This window comes from Bipolaris oryzae, assembly GCF_000523455.1.
Source record: "Bipolaris oryzae ATCC 44560 unplaced genomic scaffold scaffold_29, whole genome shotgun sequence".
In the NCBI taxonomy this organism is placed as follows: domain Eukaryota; kingdom Fungi; phylum Ascomycota; class Dothideomycetes; order Pleosporales; family Pleosporaceae; genus Bipolaris; species Bipolaris oryzae.
The window spans coordinates 143780-158071 of record NW_006911305.1 but is presented as its reverse complement, the minus strand read 5'-3'; the positions used below and the strand labels follow the sequence as shown (position 1 = coordinate 158071).

General features: G+C 51.9%; 8 protein-coding genes across 8 annotated transcripts; 4 read left to right on the top strand and 4 right to left on the bottom strand.

Annotated features, from left to right (window-relative positions):
* Positions 1-256: 256 nt before the first annotated feature.
* COCMIDRAFT_88974 (uncharacterized protein) lies at positions 257-2101 on the bottom strand (the record flags this gene model as incomplete). Its single annotated transcript, XM_007687437.1, has 3 exons — positions 257-584; positions 641-1382; positions 1429-2101. 3 exons carry the CDS (start codon positions 2099-2101, stop codon positions 257-259), a joined length of 1743 nt encoding a protein of 580 aa, XP_007685627.1.
* A 483-nt stretch (positions 2102-2584) lies between these two features.
* On the top strand, positions 2585-3493 carry COCMIDRAFT_34642 (uncharacterized protein; the record flags this gene model as incomplete). The annotated part of the gene is made up of 1 exon (XM_007687396.1): positions 2585-3493. The coding sequence occupies one exon, from the start codon at positions 2585-2587 to the stop codon at positions 3491-3493; it is 909 nt and encodes a 302-aa protein (XP_007685586.1).
* Positions 3494-4152: 659 nt separating this feature from the next.
* COCMIDRAFT_88904 (uncharacterized protein) lies at positions 4153-4455 on the bottom strand (the record flags this gene model as incomplete). The annotated part of the gene is made up of 1 exon (XM_007687436.1): positions 4153-4455. One exon carries the CDS (start codon positions 4453-4455, stop codon positions 4153-4155), a length of 303 nt encoding a protein of 100 aa, XP_007685626.1.
* A 187-nt stretch (positions 4456-4642) lies between these two features.
* Positions 4643-4858, top strand: COCMIDRAFT_34640 (uncharacterized protein; the record flags this gene model as incomplete). Its single annotated transcript, XM_007687395.1, has 1 exon — positions 4643-4858. The coding sequence occupies one exon, from the start codon at positions 4643-4645 to the stop codon at positions 4856-4858; it is 216 nt and encodes a 71-aa protein (XP_007685585.1).
* A 1118-nt stretch (positions 4859-5976) lies between these two features.
* COCMIDRAFT_88850 (glycoside hydrolase family 18 protein) lies at positions 5977-7341 on the top strand (the record flags this gene model as incomplete). The annotated part of the gene is made up of 4 exons (XM_007687435.1): positions 5977-6027; positions 6082-6648; positions 6698-7168; positions 7234-7341. 4 exons carry the CDS (start codon positions 5977-5979, stop codon positions 7339-7341), a joined length of 1197 nt encoding a protein of 398 aa, XP_007685625.1.
* A 547-nt stretch (positions 7342-7888) lies between these two features.
* Positions 7889-9205, bottom strand: COCMIDRAFT_88806 (uncharacterized protein; the record flags this gene model as incomplete). Its single annotated transcript, XM_007687434.1, has 2 exons — positions 7889-8178; positions 8254-9205. 2 exons carry the CDS (start codon positions 9203-9205, stop codon positions 7889-7891), a joined length of 1242 nt encoding a protein of 413 aa, XP_007685624.1.
* Positions 9206-9652: 447 nt separating this feature from the next.
* On the top strand, positions 9653-12575 carry COCMIDRAFT_88831 (uncharacterized protein; the record flags this gene model as incomplete). The annotated part of the gene is made up of 4 exons (XM_007687433.1): positions 9653-9719; positions 9793-10517; positions 10567-12292; positions 12340-12575. 4 exons carry the CDS (start codon positions 9653-9655, stop codon positions 12573-12575), a joined length of 2754 nt encoding a protein of 917 aa, XP_007685623.1.
* Positions 12576-12763: 188 nt separating this feature from the next.
* On the bottom strand, positions 12764-14047 carry COCMIDRAFT_24290 (uncharacterized protein; the record flags this gene model as incomplete). Its single annotated transcript, XM_007687379.1, has 2 exons — positions 12764-13849; positions 13907-14047. 2 exons carry the CDS (start codon positions 14045-14047, stop codon positions 12764-12766), a joined length of 1227 nt encoding a protein of 408 aa, XP_007685569.1.
* Between the last annotated feature and the right edge of the window lie 245 nt (positions 14048-14292).

Below are 14292 nucleotides of genomic sequence, written 5' to 3'. Positions count from 1 at the left end.
GAACTATTGGCTACCCACACACGCCTGGTCACGGGAGAGCGCGCGAGCGCGGGACAAACGTGCGCAAGCGTCTTGGAAACTCGCCATCGTCTCAAGTACATTGATTTTAAACTTTTCAGCCTCACGCTGTAGTGAATACAAGCATTCGCATTGACTGTCGCAACCGAGCAGAAGCCTTCAGCAATCTTGCAGGGTGCATTCGTTCCACAACAGGCTCTAGCCCTATGCCTTACATAATACACGTGTCCGCGGGCCTCTACCCAGCAATTCTCCATGCACGCATTGGCAACGCCTGTATCCTCATCACTGCAGGCTTGATATATCCCCAGAATGTCAATACTCCAATCAAAATACATAGCATGTTGACAATGTAGTATCCGTCTGTCGTGACGTTGCACACACCTCCTCCTTCTACGCACCGATGCTTTTCAGCTTCAACGGCGCACGAAAAAGGTTGCGTGACGAGGGGTCCTTTCAGGCCAGCCTTGAGCCCATCAGCAGGCGGCATGCAAGTCGCCGAGGTGAACATGTCAACTGCCTTGAGAACAAAGTAGCGTGGGAATGTTCCACCCAGGTTCGAGACACTGCATTTCAAGTCAATTACAAATCCAAGTGGTGTGATGAGGCAAGCTAAACTTACGTGGCGAGAAGAGTCATATACGTACCGCCGATCAACGGATCAGAGATCTTAGCGTGGAAGGCGCTGACGGCGACAAACATGACTGTGTTCATAAAAGTCGAGAGCACATGCTCCGCAATGACGAGCAGGAGGAATCCACTTGACGCACCTCCGGCAGGGAAAATCGATACAACAAACTGCGCAAATCCTGCAGCGACCAGGCGTCCAACAAACGACCAGCACCAAATGTGCATGGGAGGATACGTCTGGCACCATTTGCCAATGTAGTAGCCCAAGAAAACCTCAACGGGAAAGTCCACCAGGATGACGAGTGACAACTGCTCCTGCTTTAGGCCCTTATCCAAGAGCTTCAGACTCGTGACAGCATCGTTCGCTTGAAATCCAATCTTTGCGATGAGGTGAATAATGATGAAGCTTTGAATGTTCTTCAACTTGAGGATACCCCACATGGTGCGGTACACCTCTCCAATGCCGTCACCGTTCCTGTCGCGGTCTTCGCGCTTCATGACTGCCAATCCAAAGGTGACAATCAGGTACGCCCAGCCCCAGAAGCTGAGATAGCCATCTAGCTCCATGATGCCCGTTTCTGCCGGAGTGCTGCGAAACCACCTGTTCGCAAAATCCTTCGAGTTAAAGGCCAGAAATACAGTGTACGAGAGGAATTGGCCTGCGGTTAGGCCGACAGTTTGGGCAGTAGAGGCGTATGCGAGATTCTCCTTTGAGAGAAGAGTAAGTGCCCAGCCTGGCATTGTTAGTATTGTCACTTTAAGTATAGAAGTGTCACCCACCATCTACAGCAATGTCTTGGGTGGCGCACAGGAACACAAGCGCGAACCACCACCATGTAAAGTTCCACACCCTGCTGTCTGTCTCGCCAGCTTCTTTCATCAAGCGGTTGATGTTCTTGCCCAGCCAAATCATAGAAAACCCAGAGATTGTCTGAATCGGCAGGATCCAGCTCTTGCGACGGCCAATGGTAGGCGACCAGACCGCGTCTACGATTGGGCTCCAGAGAAGTTTCAATGAGTATGGGTACGCGGCAAGCGAAAAAACACCAATCGCCGCATAGGAGACGCTGTGCTTCAAGAGGAACGGTACGGAGCCATGCGCCAGACCCATAGGTATACCCTGGAGAAAGTACAGTAGAACCAGCAACAAGAAGTTGCTCTGGTCCTTCTTTGAAAGTTCAAAAAAGCCCTTGGATGGTCCTTCGTCCTCCTCTCCAAGCTTGGGTACTTCGTCATCGAGCGAGAAGTTGGGATTACCCATCAGCGACGCAGCCTGACTCGAGGGCGAAGTGCTATCAAAAGAAGCATGCTTGCGCCGATGTTCCAATATGACGCCGTTCATGGTCGCGGTCGTGTTTGCATCGCTGTTCTTCTTTTCCTTCAGGGAGTCGGTCGAGCCCTGTTCTCCGAGTACAGAGCCACGATTCTTGGATCGCGAGCCTCGTTTGCTCATTTGTGTGCGTTACTGACCCGATTGGAATCGATGAGGGGAAATAGCGGGAATCTCGGCGTAGATGTTGGTGACACAAGTCGTCTGTGTCTGTGGGCAGGTGGGTGATGTCAGGGATCAGCGACTAGGGGTTTGGGGCGAAGGAAAGAGCAGATGAAATCCTTGAAAAGTGTTCCTGGGTAGAGAGCGACTAGCAAACAAAAAGAGCGAGGGATTTATGATCAGCAGCACTAACAGATGCAGATGCAACAATTATCGCCACGGAACCGAGGTGCGTCTGACGCTTCAACCGTGTCCTCAATGAGAGTTTAGGAACGGCGGTGCAGCACTAGGCGAGCCGGGGGTGTTCATGCCACTTGACCCCTACCCACGCCACACCTACTCACGTGCCAACGCGCCGAACCTGTCGACGCGTGTGGAACAGCGTCGCATCACTTGCACATACTGTGTTTACTGTCTATCCAACATCAACACACAAAACCCAAAATGGAGACAGTCAAACAGCTCGACGACGAAATTGGTGACCTTCACGCTCGCCTAGCGACACTACAAGCCCAGCGCGCGAACCTGTCGTCAGTCCTGGTGTCGCAACCCCACCTCGCAGCACGTCTTCAGAACAGAAATGAACGCAGCAAATCTTCCGACAATGCCCAGCAAATTATCGCGCAACAATCAAAGCGCAATCTTGAAAACGTATATCGTGCATGCGCTGGCGTAACTGCCTACAGAGTCAAAGATCCAGACCCACATGCAGCCAATGACGGCAACATCCTCGGTGTTAGCATTGATGTTTCTGTCGCCGAGAAATTCATTGAGACGTACCATGTTCTGCTGAGCGTTCGAGACAAGGGAGAAAAGAAACTTCTAAGCATCCACAAACACACCATTCCTCCATGCATACCACTCCAGCAGCTGGCTGCCAAATGGCTACCGGGAAGCGGGAAAGATGAGGAACATGATCCAGAGCAGGACTTGGTACGCTTCGGGCGTCTACTACGGAAAGAGCTTGTGAGCTGGAACATGCGAATTGATGCTGTAAGAAAGTTGAGGAAAGAGGCAGGGCTCATCAAGCAAAGACGGGACAGCGAGGACTTGGCAATTGCATCAACTAGCAACATCCTGAACGCATTTGTGAGCGACGATGATGCCAGTTCTGATATTGACGCATCTGAAGACGGGGATGGAGCCGCACGTATTCTGGACATCGAAGCCGATGCTGCGGTCAGACAGATTACCATCACATGGTCCGACAGGCGGACAGTGGCGATGAGCATCACCAAAGATGGCCGGATCGAAAAAGCGGTGTGTAGAAAAAGAGACGGTACTCGAGATGCAGTGCTGGGCAAGAAAGCCATAGGACCTATCGGTAGCCTGATGCAGAGGCTGATGGCTTAGGCAGAGCAAAAGTAGCCTAAGAGCTGCACAACATCGGGTACAGCAGGCAGAATTACGCGAAAATGAAATCACTCTGAAGTCAGGTGTGTAGGGAGTCAGGTGTCCTCGTAATACCCCACAGACAGTTCTGTGGTGTCCTTCGACAGAACACGTCTCTTATCAGTTGTCCAGTCGATATCGCGATGCCTGCTTCAGTAGCATCCACCAGAATACACCCCGTCTCAACTGGCTGATACAGACAGACGAAGGAGGCAGCAGAGTAGAGATAACAGAGTGGAGCGGAATATCATCGCGATGCAACGTAACCGACCATGTGCGATATCAGTGAGCGAGAGACATACAGAATGAAATACACCAAAGCTCAACATAAAGCCCAAGCAAGCAGTATACATTCATGATAGCGAGATAAGGTTGGGCATCAATCATTGGAAGAACGTCTTTGACTCAGCCGACAAGTCACATGGTTGGTATCACAATACAGATAATACTAGAGACTGTAGGCTAAGGGAGTAGTTACTGCGATGTAACACAACGGTTACTACAGTAGGAAAGGAGTAACGGGCTAGAGTGGAAGCCGAGCGTGCACGGGCCGAGGGTTACACAAGTCGTCACGTACTACTGTCCCTCTTGCTCGCACACCCGTCTCTCTTCATTCTCCACTATCCATCTGTCCATGGGCTGCAACAGCACGAGCCGCAACAAACTGCCAAGGTCTCCGTATGTCTCGCAAAACTCAGCAGAACTTCATCAAAGCCAAGTTTCCTCAGCGCGTGCCGTGGAGCGTGGCATTCCTTCCGCTGCAGGCATCTTAAAAAGCAACATCGCGTGCCTCTATCCTCCTTAAGTGGGCGGCTCACTTGACGCGCTAATAGAGCCTGGAGTGTGGGGAGTTGTGAACTTGCTGCATCTCGGCCGGAATTCCTTCTACTTCGGTCCCTCGTTTCTCGTCTCTCGTCCTGCATCGCGGCTAAATGTGGCTAACCGTCCGCCCTAACCGTCGAACCACCTGCTCCTCTCCGCGATACGCTTGCATAATCTTCATCGGCCTCCATGCTATTCCCGTCGAGCGCAAGCGTCGCTTCGCAGTATCAGTGCCCGGCGGGTGCGATCAGATGATCTGACGGCTTGACATATCCACGCGCGCGGGAGATGCGCTCATGTGGGTCCCCTTCTCCACCTTCTCCAACCCTGGTCAAAATACCCTGTCTGGCACCAAGTTGGACTATGCCTGTTACTGTGCTTGTGGCGCGCGTTCTCATCTATCCATCCTGGTTCCTACAGCATCCACTCTCACGAAGCAAGCCAGTTGAAGCTTCGCAACGTCTTATCATCTCACATGACTTTCAACTGGAGGGTCATACTTGAGCGTGCCGACGGCAAGGGTTCACCACACCGCCAATCGAGACCGTGAGGCTGCCTCTATAGAGCAAGCGAGTAGCAGCCAGTTGGATGCCGTTGTTGAACTTGGTGCTATGTCGTATCTCGACGTTGCACATCGCCACGGCACCGAAGCCGTGAAGATTGTAGGAGGTTTCACGTACGCACCCATGCAGAAAATCCATTATCGGGAAGTTGCCGCCTTTGGGTTCTTGGAGCCCCGTGGATCTTCCAGTAACTCCTTCAAGAAAGGCGCCGTTAGCTTCCCACAATGTCACTGCTAGTGCAGTGGATAGGAGACTTGTACACCAAGAAGATTTGCCGGCATTTTCCAAAACAACGAAGAGCAACATTGTCTTCTTTCAACTGAGAATAGAGAACCATTGGCGGCTATATCATGCCTGCAAGCTATCTTGAGCGCAGGACCGTTCAGCGCTTAATGTCTCGCTCCGCGGACAAGGTACCTGCACTCGTCTGTCTCCAGATTATACCCGTCTGTACCTGATCTGTCGTTCTCCCTACACTTTGGGCCATCGGACATGTTCTTAGGATTGGGACTAATGCATCCTACGAAATACCCACGCGCGAACACTAGGCCCACGACCCTGCCGGTGCAATGCCGTCGGCGCGTGGACGAGGATATGTAACCCATCTATCCTGAAGTCTACTATCTCTGCACCATCTTCTTCCACCTCGTCATTGTCACATTCCTTTTAGAGAGATTGTGTAGTATCCTCTGACCAATCTCTCGTTCCTTGCAGGGTCGACTGACCTTCTTTGTTCCTTATCGCATTCACTAGACGGTAGTGTCCTTTTGCCCGTCAGTCGATATTTTTTTCTTCTTATATAAGTTCTGAGGGTAGAACTCTTTTTTGAAACACCTCGACAAGGCCACCCATACCTCCACTTTTCCTTGAACTGCGGTCCTGAACCGAAGCCACATCCGTACCTGCACTAGCCTCCGCCACAGCCACGTAACACGGCGTAGCGCGCCACTAGCGACATTCATAATGCGCGTCACCAACATGGTTCTGGGAATGACATCCCTATTCAACTCCCTTGCATCTGTTCGAGCCAGCCCAGTTCCACAGGCTGAGCAGAACGTCATGAACTCTGCACCGTCGGGTTACAAGAACGTTGCTTACTTTGTCAATTGGGTATGTTGCCCCTAGCATAACAGCGGAAGATTTACATACTGATGAACCCCGCAGGCTATCTATGGCCGCAACCACCACCCACAGGATCTTCCAGCTGAAGAGTTGACCCATGTCCTGTATGCATTTGCTGATGTCCGGGACACGGGTGAGGTCTTTTTGACCGACTCTTGGTCCGACACTGACAAGCACTACGCAAATGATTCTTGGAATGATGTTGGAAACAACGTCTACGGATGCGTGAAGCAGTTGTTCCTCCAGAAGAAGCGCAACCGCAAACTCAAGGTGCTTTTGTCAATTGGAGGGTGGACCTATTCATCTCATTTCGCGACACCTGCATCGACTGCGCAGGGACGAGCAAAGTTTGCAAGCAGCGCTGTTGCTCTCTTGGCGAATCTTGGTTTCGATGGCCTCGATGTTGATTGGGAATACCCAGCAAACGATTCCCAGGCAAATGATATGGTTCTCCTCCTACAAGAGACGCGCCGGGCACTAACAGCCTACTCGAACGAAAATGCCAATGGCCAACACCTTCTTCTAACCATCGCATCCCCTGCAGGCCCCAAGAACTATAATATTATGAAGCTCGCTCAGATGGACCAGTACCTTGACTTCTGGAACCTGGTATGTAAATGAATATTTCGAAGATAAGAAAAGTAACTGACATGATTAGATGGCCTATGACTATGCCGGCTCGTGGGATACCACCTCCGGACATCTCGCCAACTGGGCACCGTCCGTCAGCAACTCAAACAGCACCCCATTCAGCACCACCGCTGCTATCAACGACTACGTTGCTGCCGGCGTCCCAGCTTCCAAGATTGTTCTCGGAATGCCACTATACGGCCGCTCCTTTGCCAACACCGACGGCCCAGGCAAGCCCTACCAGGGTGTGGGACAGGGCACGTGGGAAACCGGAGTCTACGACTACAAGGTCCTGCCGCAGGCCGGCGCCCAAGTCTACACTGACAATCAAATTACAGCCAGCTGGAGCTACGACTCCAACTCTAGGCTCATGATCAGTTACGATACACCCGAGATTATTGCCAAGAAGACGCAGCTCATCCGTGACAACGGACTTGGTGGTGGCATGTGGTGGGAGAGCTCGAGTGATAAGAAGGGGTCTGATAGTTTGGTATCTACAGTACGTGACCTCCCTTTGATACACGTTGAACATGAGGATGTTTGGAAGTGCTGACTTTGAATTAGTTTGTCAACAACATTGGAGGTATCAGTGCCTTGGATCAATCGACCAACTTGCTCAGCTTTCCCACGAGCAAGTACGATAACTTGAGGGCGGGGTTCCCCAACAACTAAATGCCGGTTTTTTGGTCGTGGGCTTTCTTCGCCTCGGTCTCAGCGCAGGCGCGATGAACTGTGTCCTCCTCCACGGACGATAAGAGTGGGTTGAGCTCGCATGTAGTTCGGCCAATCGTTAGATCTTTTCCTTTCTCTGCACATTCGTTCTTGGTTAGCGGTTTGGATTGTACATGATGGGGGTGTATGGTGCTTAGATTGGGTGTCTGGGTTACAGGGGGTTTCTCTAGATAGGAACAGGGGCGGGTACATACATTGGACATGCTAGATGCATGGTTGTTTATTTTCACATAGGCCTTGCGGCTACGTACATATATGAATCAACGACATTTTCCCCTTGATGCATTGTTTGGAATATGCAAAATTCTGTTCTTTCCTTGGGCCATTTTCTAACCTGGAACTCTCAAACTGTCTTGGAAGAACATAGTACAAATCATAAAAAGCTGCAGCATCGCGTTGAAGCGATCCTGACTTCACAATGGATATCTCCCCCAAATCTTTAAATCTACAAAAAATATACACAACTACTCTTTTTTTCACGCAACCATCATATCGCCTTGCCAGCTTCCTCAGCCGTATTCAACTCGGCAACTTTCGTCTCAGCAGAAGTACCCAATCTCCGCTTCTTGAGCACATTCTCAATAAACGCCTCGCCAGCCTTGTAACTTGAGCGAACCAACGGACCGGAAGCGCAGTAGAGGAAACCCATGTCGAGGGCGCGCTGGCGCCAAAGTTCGAATTTGTCCGGGGTGACGTATTCGTGGACGGCGAGGTGGCGCTTAGTGGGACGCATGTATTGGCCGAAAGTGACGACGTCGACGCCGTTTGCGCGGAGTTCTAAAGCGGGTGTGTTAGTCCATGTGGCTCTTTCTTTTTTGGTGAGGTTGGTTGGTAGGAGTTTGTGTTACATACCTCGCAGAGCGTGCCAGACGTCCTCGTCTGTTTCTCCAAGACCCAACATCATACTTGTCTTTGTGATGAGTTCGGGCTGGGCCTCCTTTGCCGACCGCAGCACATCCAAACTCTGCCTGAACTTTGCCCTTCGGTCGCGGACAAAGGGTGTAAGACGCTCGGTGGTTTCAATGTTGTGCGCAAAGACGTCCACCCCGCTTCTTGCAACGACCTTGGCCATTTCTAGGTTGCCGCCGTAATCCCCGCCTAGCAGCTCGACGAGCTGGGTGGGGTTCTTTTGCTTGATCTTCATGATGGTCTCGGCGATGTGGTGGGCGCCTGAGTCTGCGAGGTCATCGCGGTCTACGACTGTGATGACGACGTAGCCCAGACCCCACCTCCGCAGTGCTTCAGCTGTGTTTTCAGGCTCGTGTGGATCTAGTGGTGGTGGTGCCTTGGATGTCTTTACGGCGCAGAAACGACATCCGCGCGTGCATGTGTCGCCCATGAGCATGATGGTTGCCGTCGCCGCACTCTTTGAGCTGCCGCCCCAGCAGTCAGAGATGTTGGGACATCTTGCTTCCTCACACACTGTGGCTAGGTTGAGGCCTCGCAGGTCCTTTTTGATTTGCTTGTAGTTTTGGTTGGCGTTGGAGGGGATTGGTGTTCGCAGCCACTCGGGTAGTCGTGTGATTGTCTTTTTGCGCCCCTCTGGGCCGACTTGGACGGTTTTGATCTCGTATGCTTCGGCGGGAGAGAGGGGCGCATTGGGGTTTACAAAGTCGCCGAATGAGGGACCCGCATTTAGGGTATCACTGAACGATGTTGCGGGCCGGGAGCGTTTTGAGGGAGTTTCTGAGGCTGGTGGTTGCGGTGCATCGGAGGTTGTGGCGAAGGATCGCAGCGGTGCTGTTGAGCGTGGGACTACTTTTAATGCTGCAAGACAGCGTGTTCGTGGTATTGAGGCGGCCATGGTATTGTTTTATTCTATTTTGTGTAAGGGAGAGGAGAGGAAAAGAAAAGAAATGCAGGAGCGAGAATGTTGGGCAAAAAGTTATCGTAGTCAGAGCCTTGAATACCCGGACCGTATGCAGTTGCAGAGTCCGGGTGCCAAGCAGCTCGAGGCATGCAACAGCAGCCCACAAAGCGGCCACATCCCTGCACCTGCACTCCCGCCCGGTCAAGCCCATCTTTACATACAACGTCGCCAATTCACCACGACTGCCCGACTACACGCCCACGCCGCCATAATCACCCTGCAATCGCCCCTCCCTTCCACCACGTCAATTGCTGGGCGGCGCTTGGCCACATAATACACCTCCCCCCGTCGCAGAGGCCACGTTAAAGGCGGAGGAAGAGCGGGACAGGTTCATACATCTACGCCCACGAAAGCTAGCACGCGGTGCTGCACACAACCACCATGGACAAGAAGCACGAGGATGCGGGCGGCGTGGCGCAAATCGACAAGACATCGGTGTTCCAAGAAGGTAGGGCCGCCTGCAATCGCATGCACAAGCATTGGCGAAGTGTTGCGCAGTACAGGCTGACGTTGCACTCCAGCACGAGTATTCAACCAGAGCCCCATCTCGCCCAGGAAATGTAGAGTAATCCTGACCAAGCTGGCCCTTTTGCTCTTCACCGGAGAGAGCTGGGGCCGGCAAGAAGCCACAACCCTCTTCTTTGGCATCTCCAAGCTGTTCCAGAACAAAGATGCCTCGCTCCGCCAGATGGTCTACCTTGTCATCAAGGAGCTTGCTGGCTCCGCCGACGATGTCATTATGGTCACCTCGTCGATTATGAAGGACACATCCGTCGGTAGCGACGTTGTCTACCGCCCAAACGCCATCCGCGCCCTCTGCCGTGTTATTGACGCTTCCACTGTCCAGGCCATTGAGCGTCTGGTCAAGACGTGCATTGTCGACAAAAACCCCTCCGTGGCCTCGGCTGCTCTCGTTTCCTCATATCACCTTCTCCCGGTCGCAAAGGACGTAGTTAGGAGATGGCAGTCCGAGGCTGCAGAGGCTGCCTCTGGAAGCAAGTCGGGTGGTGGTTTCTTGGGTGGATTTGGAGGAAGCTCACATACCGCTCTCCAAGCCAGCACAAACTACATGACACAGTACCACGCCATTGGTCTGCTATACCAGATGCGTTCTGGCGATAGGATGAGCTTGGTCAAGATGGTGCAGCAGTACTCAGCTGCTGGTGTTGTTAAGAGCCCTGCTGCTACCGTCTTACTTGTGAGACTGGCGGCTAAGTTGGCTGACGAGGATCCAAACCTCCGAAAGGTGCGACACTCTCTATACAATACAATGAGTCTGCTGACCATATCATTAGCCCATGATGCAGCTCCTCGACGGCTGGCTGCGACACAAGTCCGAGATGGTCAACTTCGAAGCTGCAAAGGCCATCTGCGATATGCGCGATGTAACCGACGCCGAACTTGTCCAGGCCGTTCACGTTCTCCAGCTCTTCCTCACATCTCCACGTGCCGTCACCAAGTTTGCTGCTCTCCGCATTCTGTCACAAATGGCTTCCTTCAAGCCCGACGCCGTCCGGTCATGCAACCAAGATATTGAGTCGCTCATCACCAATTCGAACCGCAGCATCGCAACTTTTGCCATCACAACGCTCCTTAAGACGGGCAACGAATCGTCAGTAGATAGGCTGATGAAGCAAATCACGGGCTTCATGGCTGAGATTACAGACGAGTTCAAGGTGACGATTGTCGAGGCTGTCCGAACTTTGGCTTTGAAGTTCAAATCCAAGCAGTCTGGATTCCTAGCTTTTCTCAGCGGCATCCTGCGTGACGAAGGCGGTTACGAGTTCAAGAGAGCAGTTGTAGAGGCAATTATGGATCTTATTCGATTCGTTCCAGAGGCCAAAGAGGATGCGCTTGCGACTCTCTGCGAGTTCATCGAGGACTGCGAATTTACCAAGCTCGCCGTGCGGATCCTGTTTGTTCTCGGACGCGAAGGCCCCTCGACACCGCACCCTACTAAGTACATCCGCTACATCTACAACCGCGTTGTTTTGGAGAACGCTATTGTCAGAGCCGCTGCAACTTCTGCTCTCGCCAAGTTTGGTGTTGGTCAAAAGGACCCCGAGATCAAGAAGTCGGTCCACGTTCTGCTCACTCGCTGCCTTGACGATGTTGATGATGAGGTCCGAGATCGTGCTGCGTTGAACCTCCGGTTGATGGACCAGGAGGACGACGACATGGCCATTAGCTTCATTCGCAACGACTCCATGTTCTCACTACCAGTTCTCGAGCACCAGCTGGCCATGTACGTTAGCTCAGATTCCCGCGATACCTTTGAGACTGCCTTCGACATCACCAAGATCCCCACCGTTTCGCGTGAGCAAGCAGATGCTGCAGATCTTACCAAGAAGACCGAAGGTGCTACCCCAACACTCAAGGCACCCAGCGCTGCGAAGCAACCGTCAAAAGCAGGAGCAGACGCTGCCGCGAATGCAGCCAACAATGCGCAAAAGTACGCTGCCGAGCTGCAGAAGATTCCCGAACTCGCGGCTCATGGAGGCGTGCTCAAGTCAAGCGATGTTGTCGAGCTCACCGAATCAGAGACCGAATACGTCGTCACGGCCATCAAGCATATCTTCAAGGACCATGTTGTCATCCAGTACGACATCAAGAACACCCTCGAAGACACAGTCTTGTTGGATGTTGAGATGGTTGTCACTCCCGAAGACGACGGCGATGTTCAACTAGAGGAGGAGTTTGTCATCCCAGCACCAAAGCTTTCCACAAACGAGCCAGGAACCGTTTACGTATCGTTCAAACGTCTCGAGACTGAGTCACAATTCATTGCGGCAAGCTTCACCAACGTACTCAAGTTCACAAGCAAGGAGATCGATCCAAGCACGAACGAGCCAGAAGAGGGTGAGGGTTACCCCGATGAATACTCGGTCGAAGATCTCTACCTCACCGGCGCCGACTACGTTGTACCGGCGTATGCTGGCAGCTTTGACAATGTATGGGAGCAGTCGAACAATGATACAGCAACCGAGACTCTGCAGCTTGACAACATGAAGAGCATAGCAGGTATGTTTTCTATGTATTTCTCAACACATCACTTTACTAACAAAGAGCAGACGCTACTGAACAACTCACCAAGACGCTGTCCCTCCAGCCATTGGAAGGCACCGATGTTGCCCTCTCAACATCAACACATACGCTCAAACTGTACGGCAAGACCATCACAGGTGGCAAGGTGGCAGCCACGGTACGAATGGCGTTTAGCGCAAAGACTGGTGTGACGATGAAGATTGATGTAAGAAGTGAGGAGGAGGGTGTTGCGGCACTGGTTGTGGGTAGTGTAGCGTGAGCTATTGCTCTACGAGTGTTTTAGTTTCGCGTATTGAAAGCGTAAAAGGTCAATCAGGGCTATCTAGTAGACGTTTTTAGTTTGCATAACAGATTATTATGAAACAGACGACTCTTTCAAACATATCTTCTGGAGGGTAATGTTCTATGATCTAGCTTTCGATTGTTTACGTAAAGTGTGAAGGAGCACTATGATTCGAGAAATCGAATCCCGCTATTGACAATATCTCGTATCTGCTTCCACCGCTTAATGAGCGTCTCTCTCTGGTCCTCTACAACCCCTTCTTCAGCCTGCTCGGCGCCCCCGTTGAGATCAAGCCCTTCAACCTCCTCAATAATATCCACAATCTTGCGCGAGTACTTTGTCAGCATACGCGCCAAATACTCATTCAACCTCGCCTGATCCCTCGCCCCATCATCATCCCCACTAACAAACGCCGCATACCTCTTCGCATCCAGCACAAGCAGTCTCAGCACAGCCTGCGTCCGATAACACACCCTCTCCTCTTTTTCCTCTCCAAACAGAGTGTAGTTGGCGTAGAACCCATCTTCCTTTAACGCAGCAACTTGATCTCCATCCAGCAGCGGCAGTAGCAGTAAATCAAGGGGAACACCATCATGTCGATTCTTCTCTTGAAGAATAAATCCGTACTCAGTGAGTAAGAAATCGTTCGTGTGCGGGCCGTAGGTTACGAAGACTTCTTCGCCAGCCGCGTACGCGCGATCGGCTGTTACTGTGTAGCCGCTCGGTGACATCTGGGGGTCGCAGCCTGAATCGGAGTGGTTGAAGTAGTCGGTAAAAGGGCACATGCAGTAGCAGTCATCCGCCGTGAGTTTTGCGCGGCGTTTGGGGAGGAGCGGGGAGGCGTTGGGGAGGTCCGGGTAGGACCAGTAGAAGGTTCTGGTGTTGACGATGAGCCAGGTGTAGGTGTAGGTTTCTTTGGTGATACCCGGGTTGTGCGGTGCGATGCTGGTCCAGTCTCGCTCGAGGTTTTGGAGCTGTTTGGTTAGGAGGGTGCGGGCTGCGGGGGGTAGGAGGGATTGTAGTGAGGAAGGGTAGTAGAATGGCATTGTGGCTTTAAAATCTGAGGATGTGGGCCATACGTTTTGCCAGAGGGTGTAGTCATGGTCTTTACGGCCGGTGTACCAGAGGGCGAGGGCGAGAGCAAGTTTTCCGTGCACGGTGATGGTGTCTGGCAGTTTGAGACTGTGGATGCTGGGGAGGGCGACGTGGACTAGAGATTTGTTGGATACATGGACTAGCTTGTCTCCTTTCTTGATGATTTAGCATTGGCTGATGTTGTAGGGGGAAAGAAGATGTGGAGGACGGACTTTGATGTCTTGAGCGGCTACGATGCCCATTCCTCGACCTACGAAACGGGCTGGAGCAATACCATTGATTTCAACGCCGTTAGATTTTGCCCATGAGACAAAGTCTGTATGATTGGTGCCTGGGTCCAGAGCTGCCGCCATGATTTATAGGGAATGTGTTCTCTTGTTTCTTCTAAGACCACCTTTTTGGAGAGCACCAGTCTGACAAACAATCTCTCCAGTCACTTATGTCACTGAAGTTCTTTCTTTGTCTGCCTTCGGGAAAAAAAGGTATGTTACGTCTCTGGTATTGTTGAGCAAAAATGAAGAGAAGTTGATCAAACTGATCTTTGAGTAGACAATAACCAGTCTTTCAAGCCAGCCCAGGTGAAAAAAGAACGTTTGCT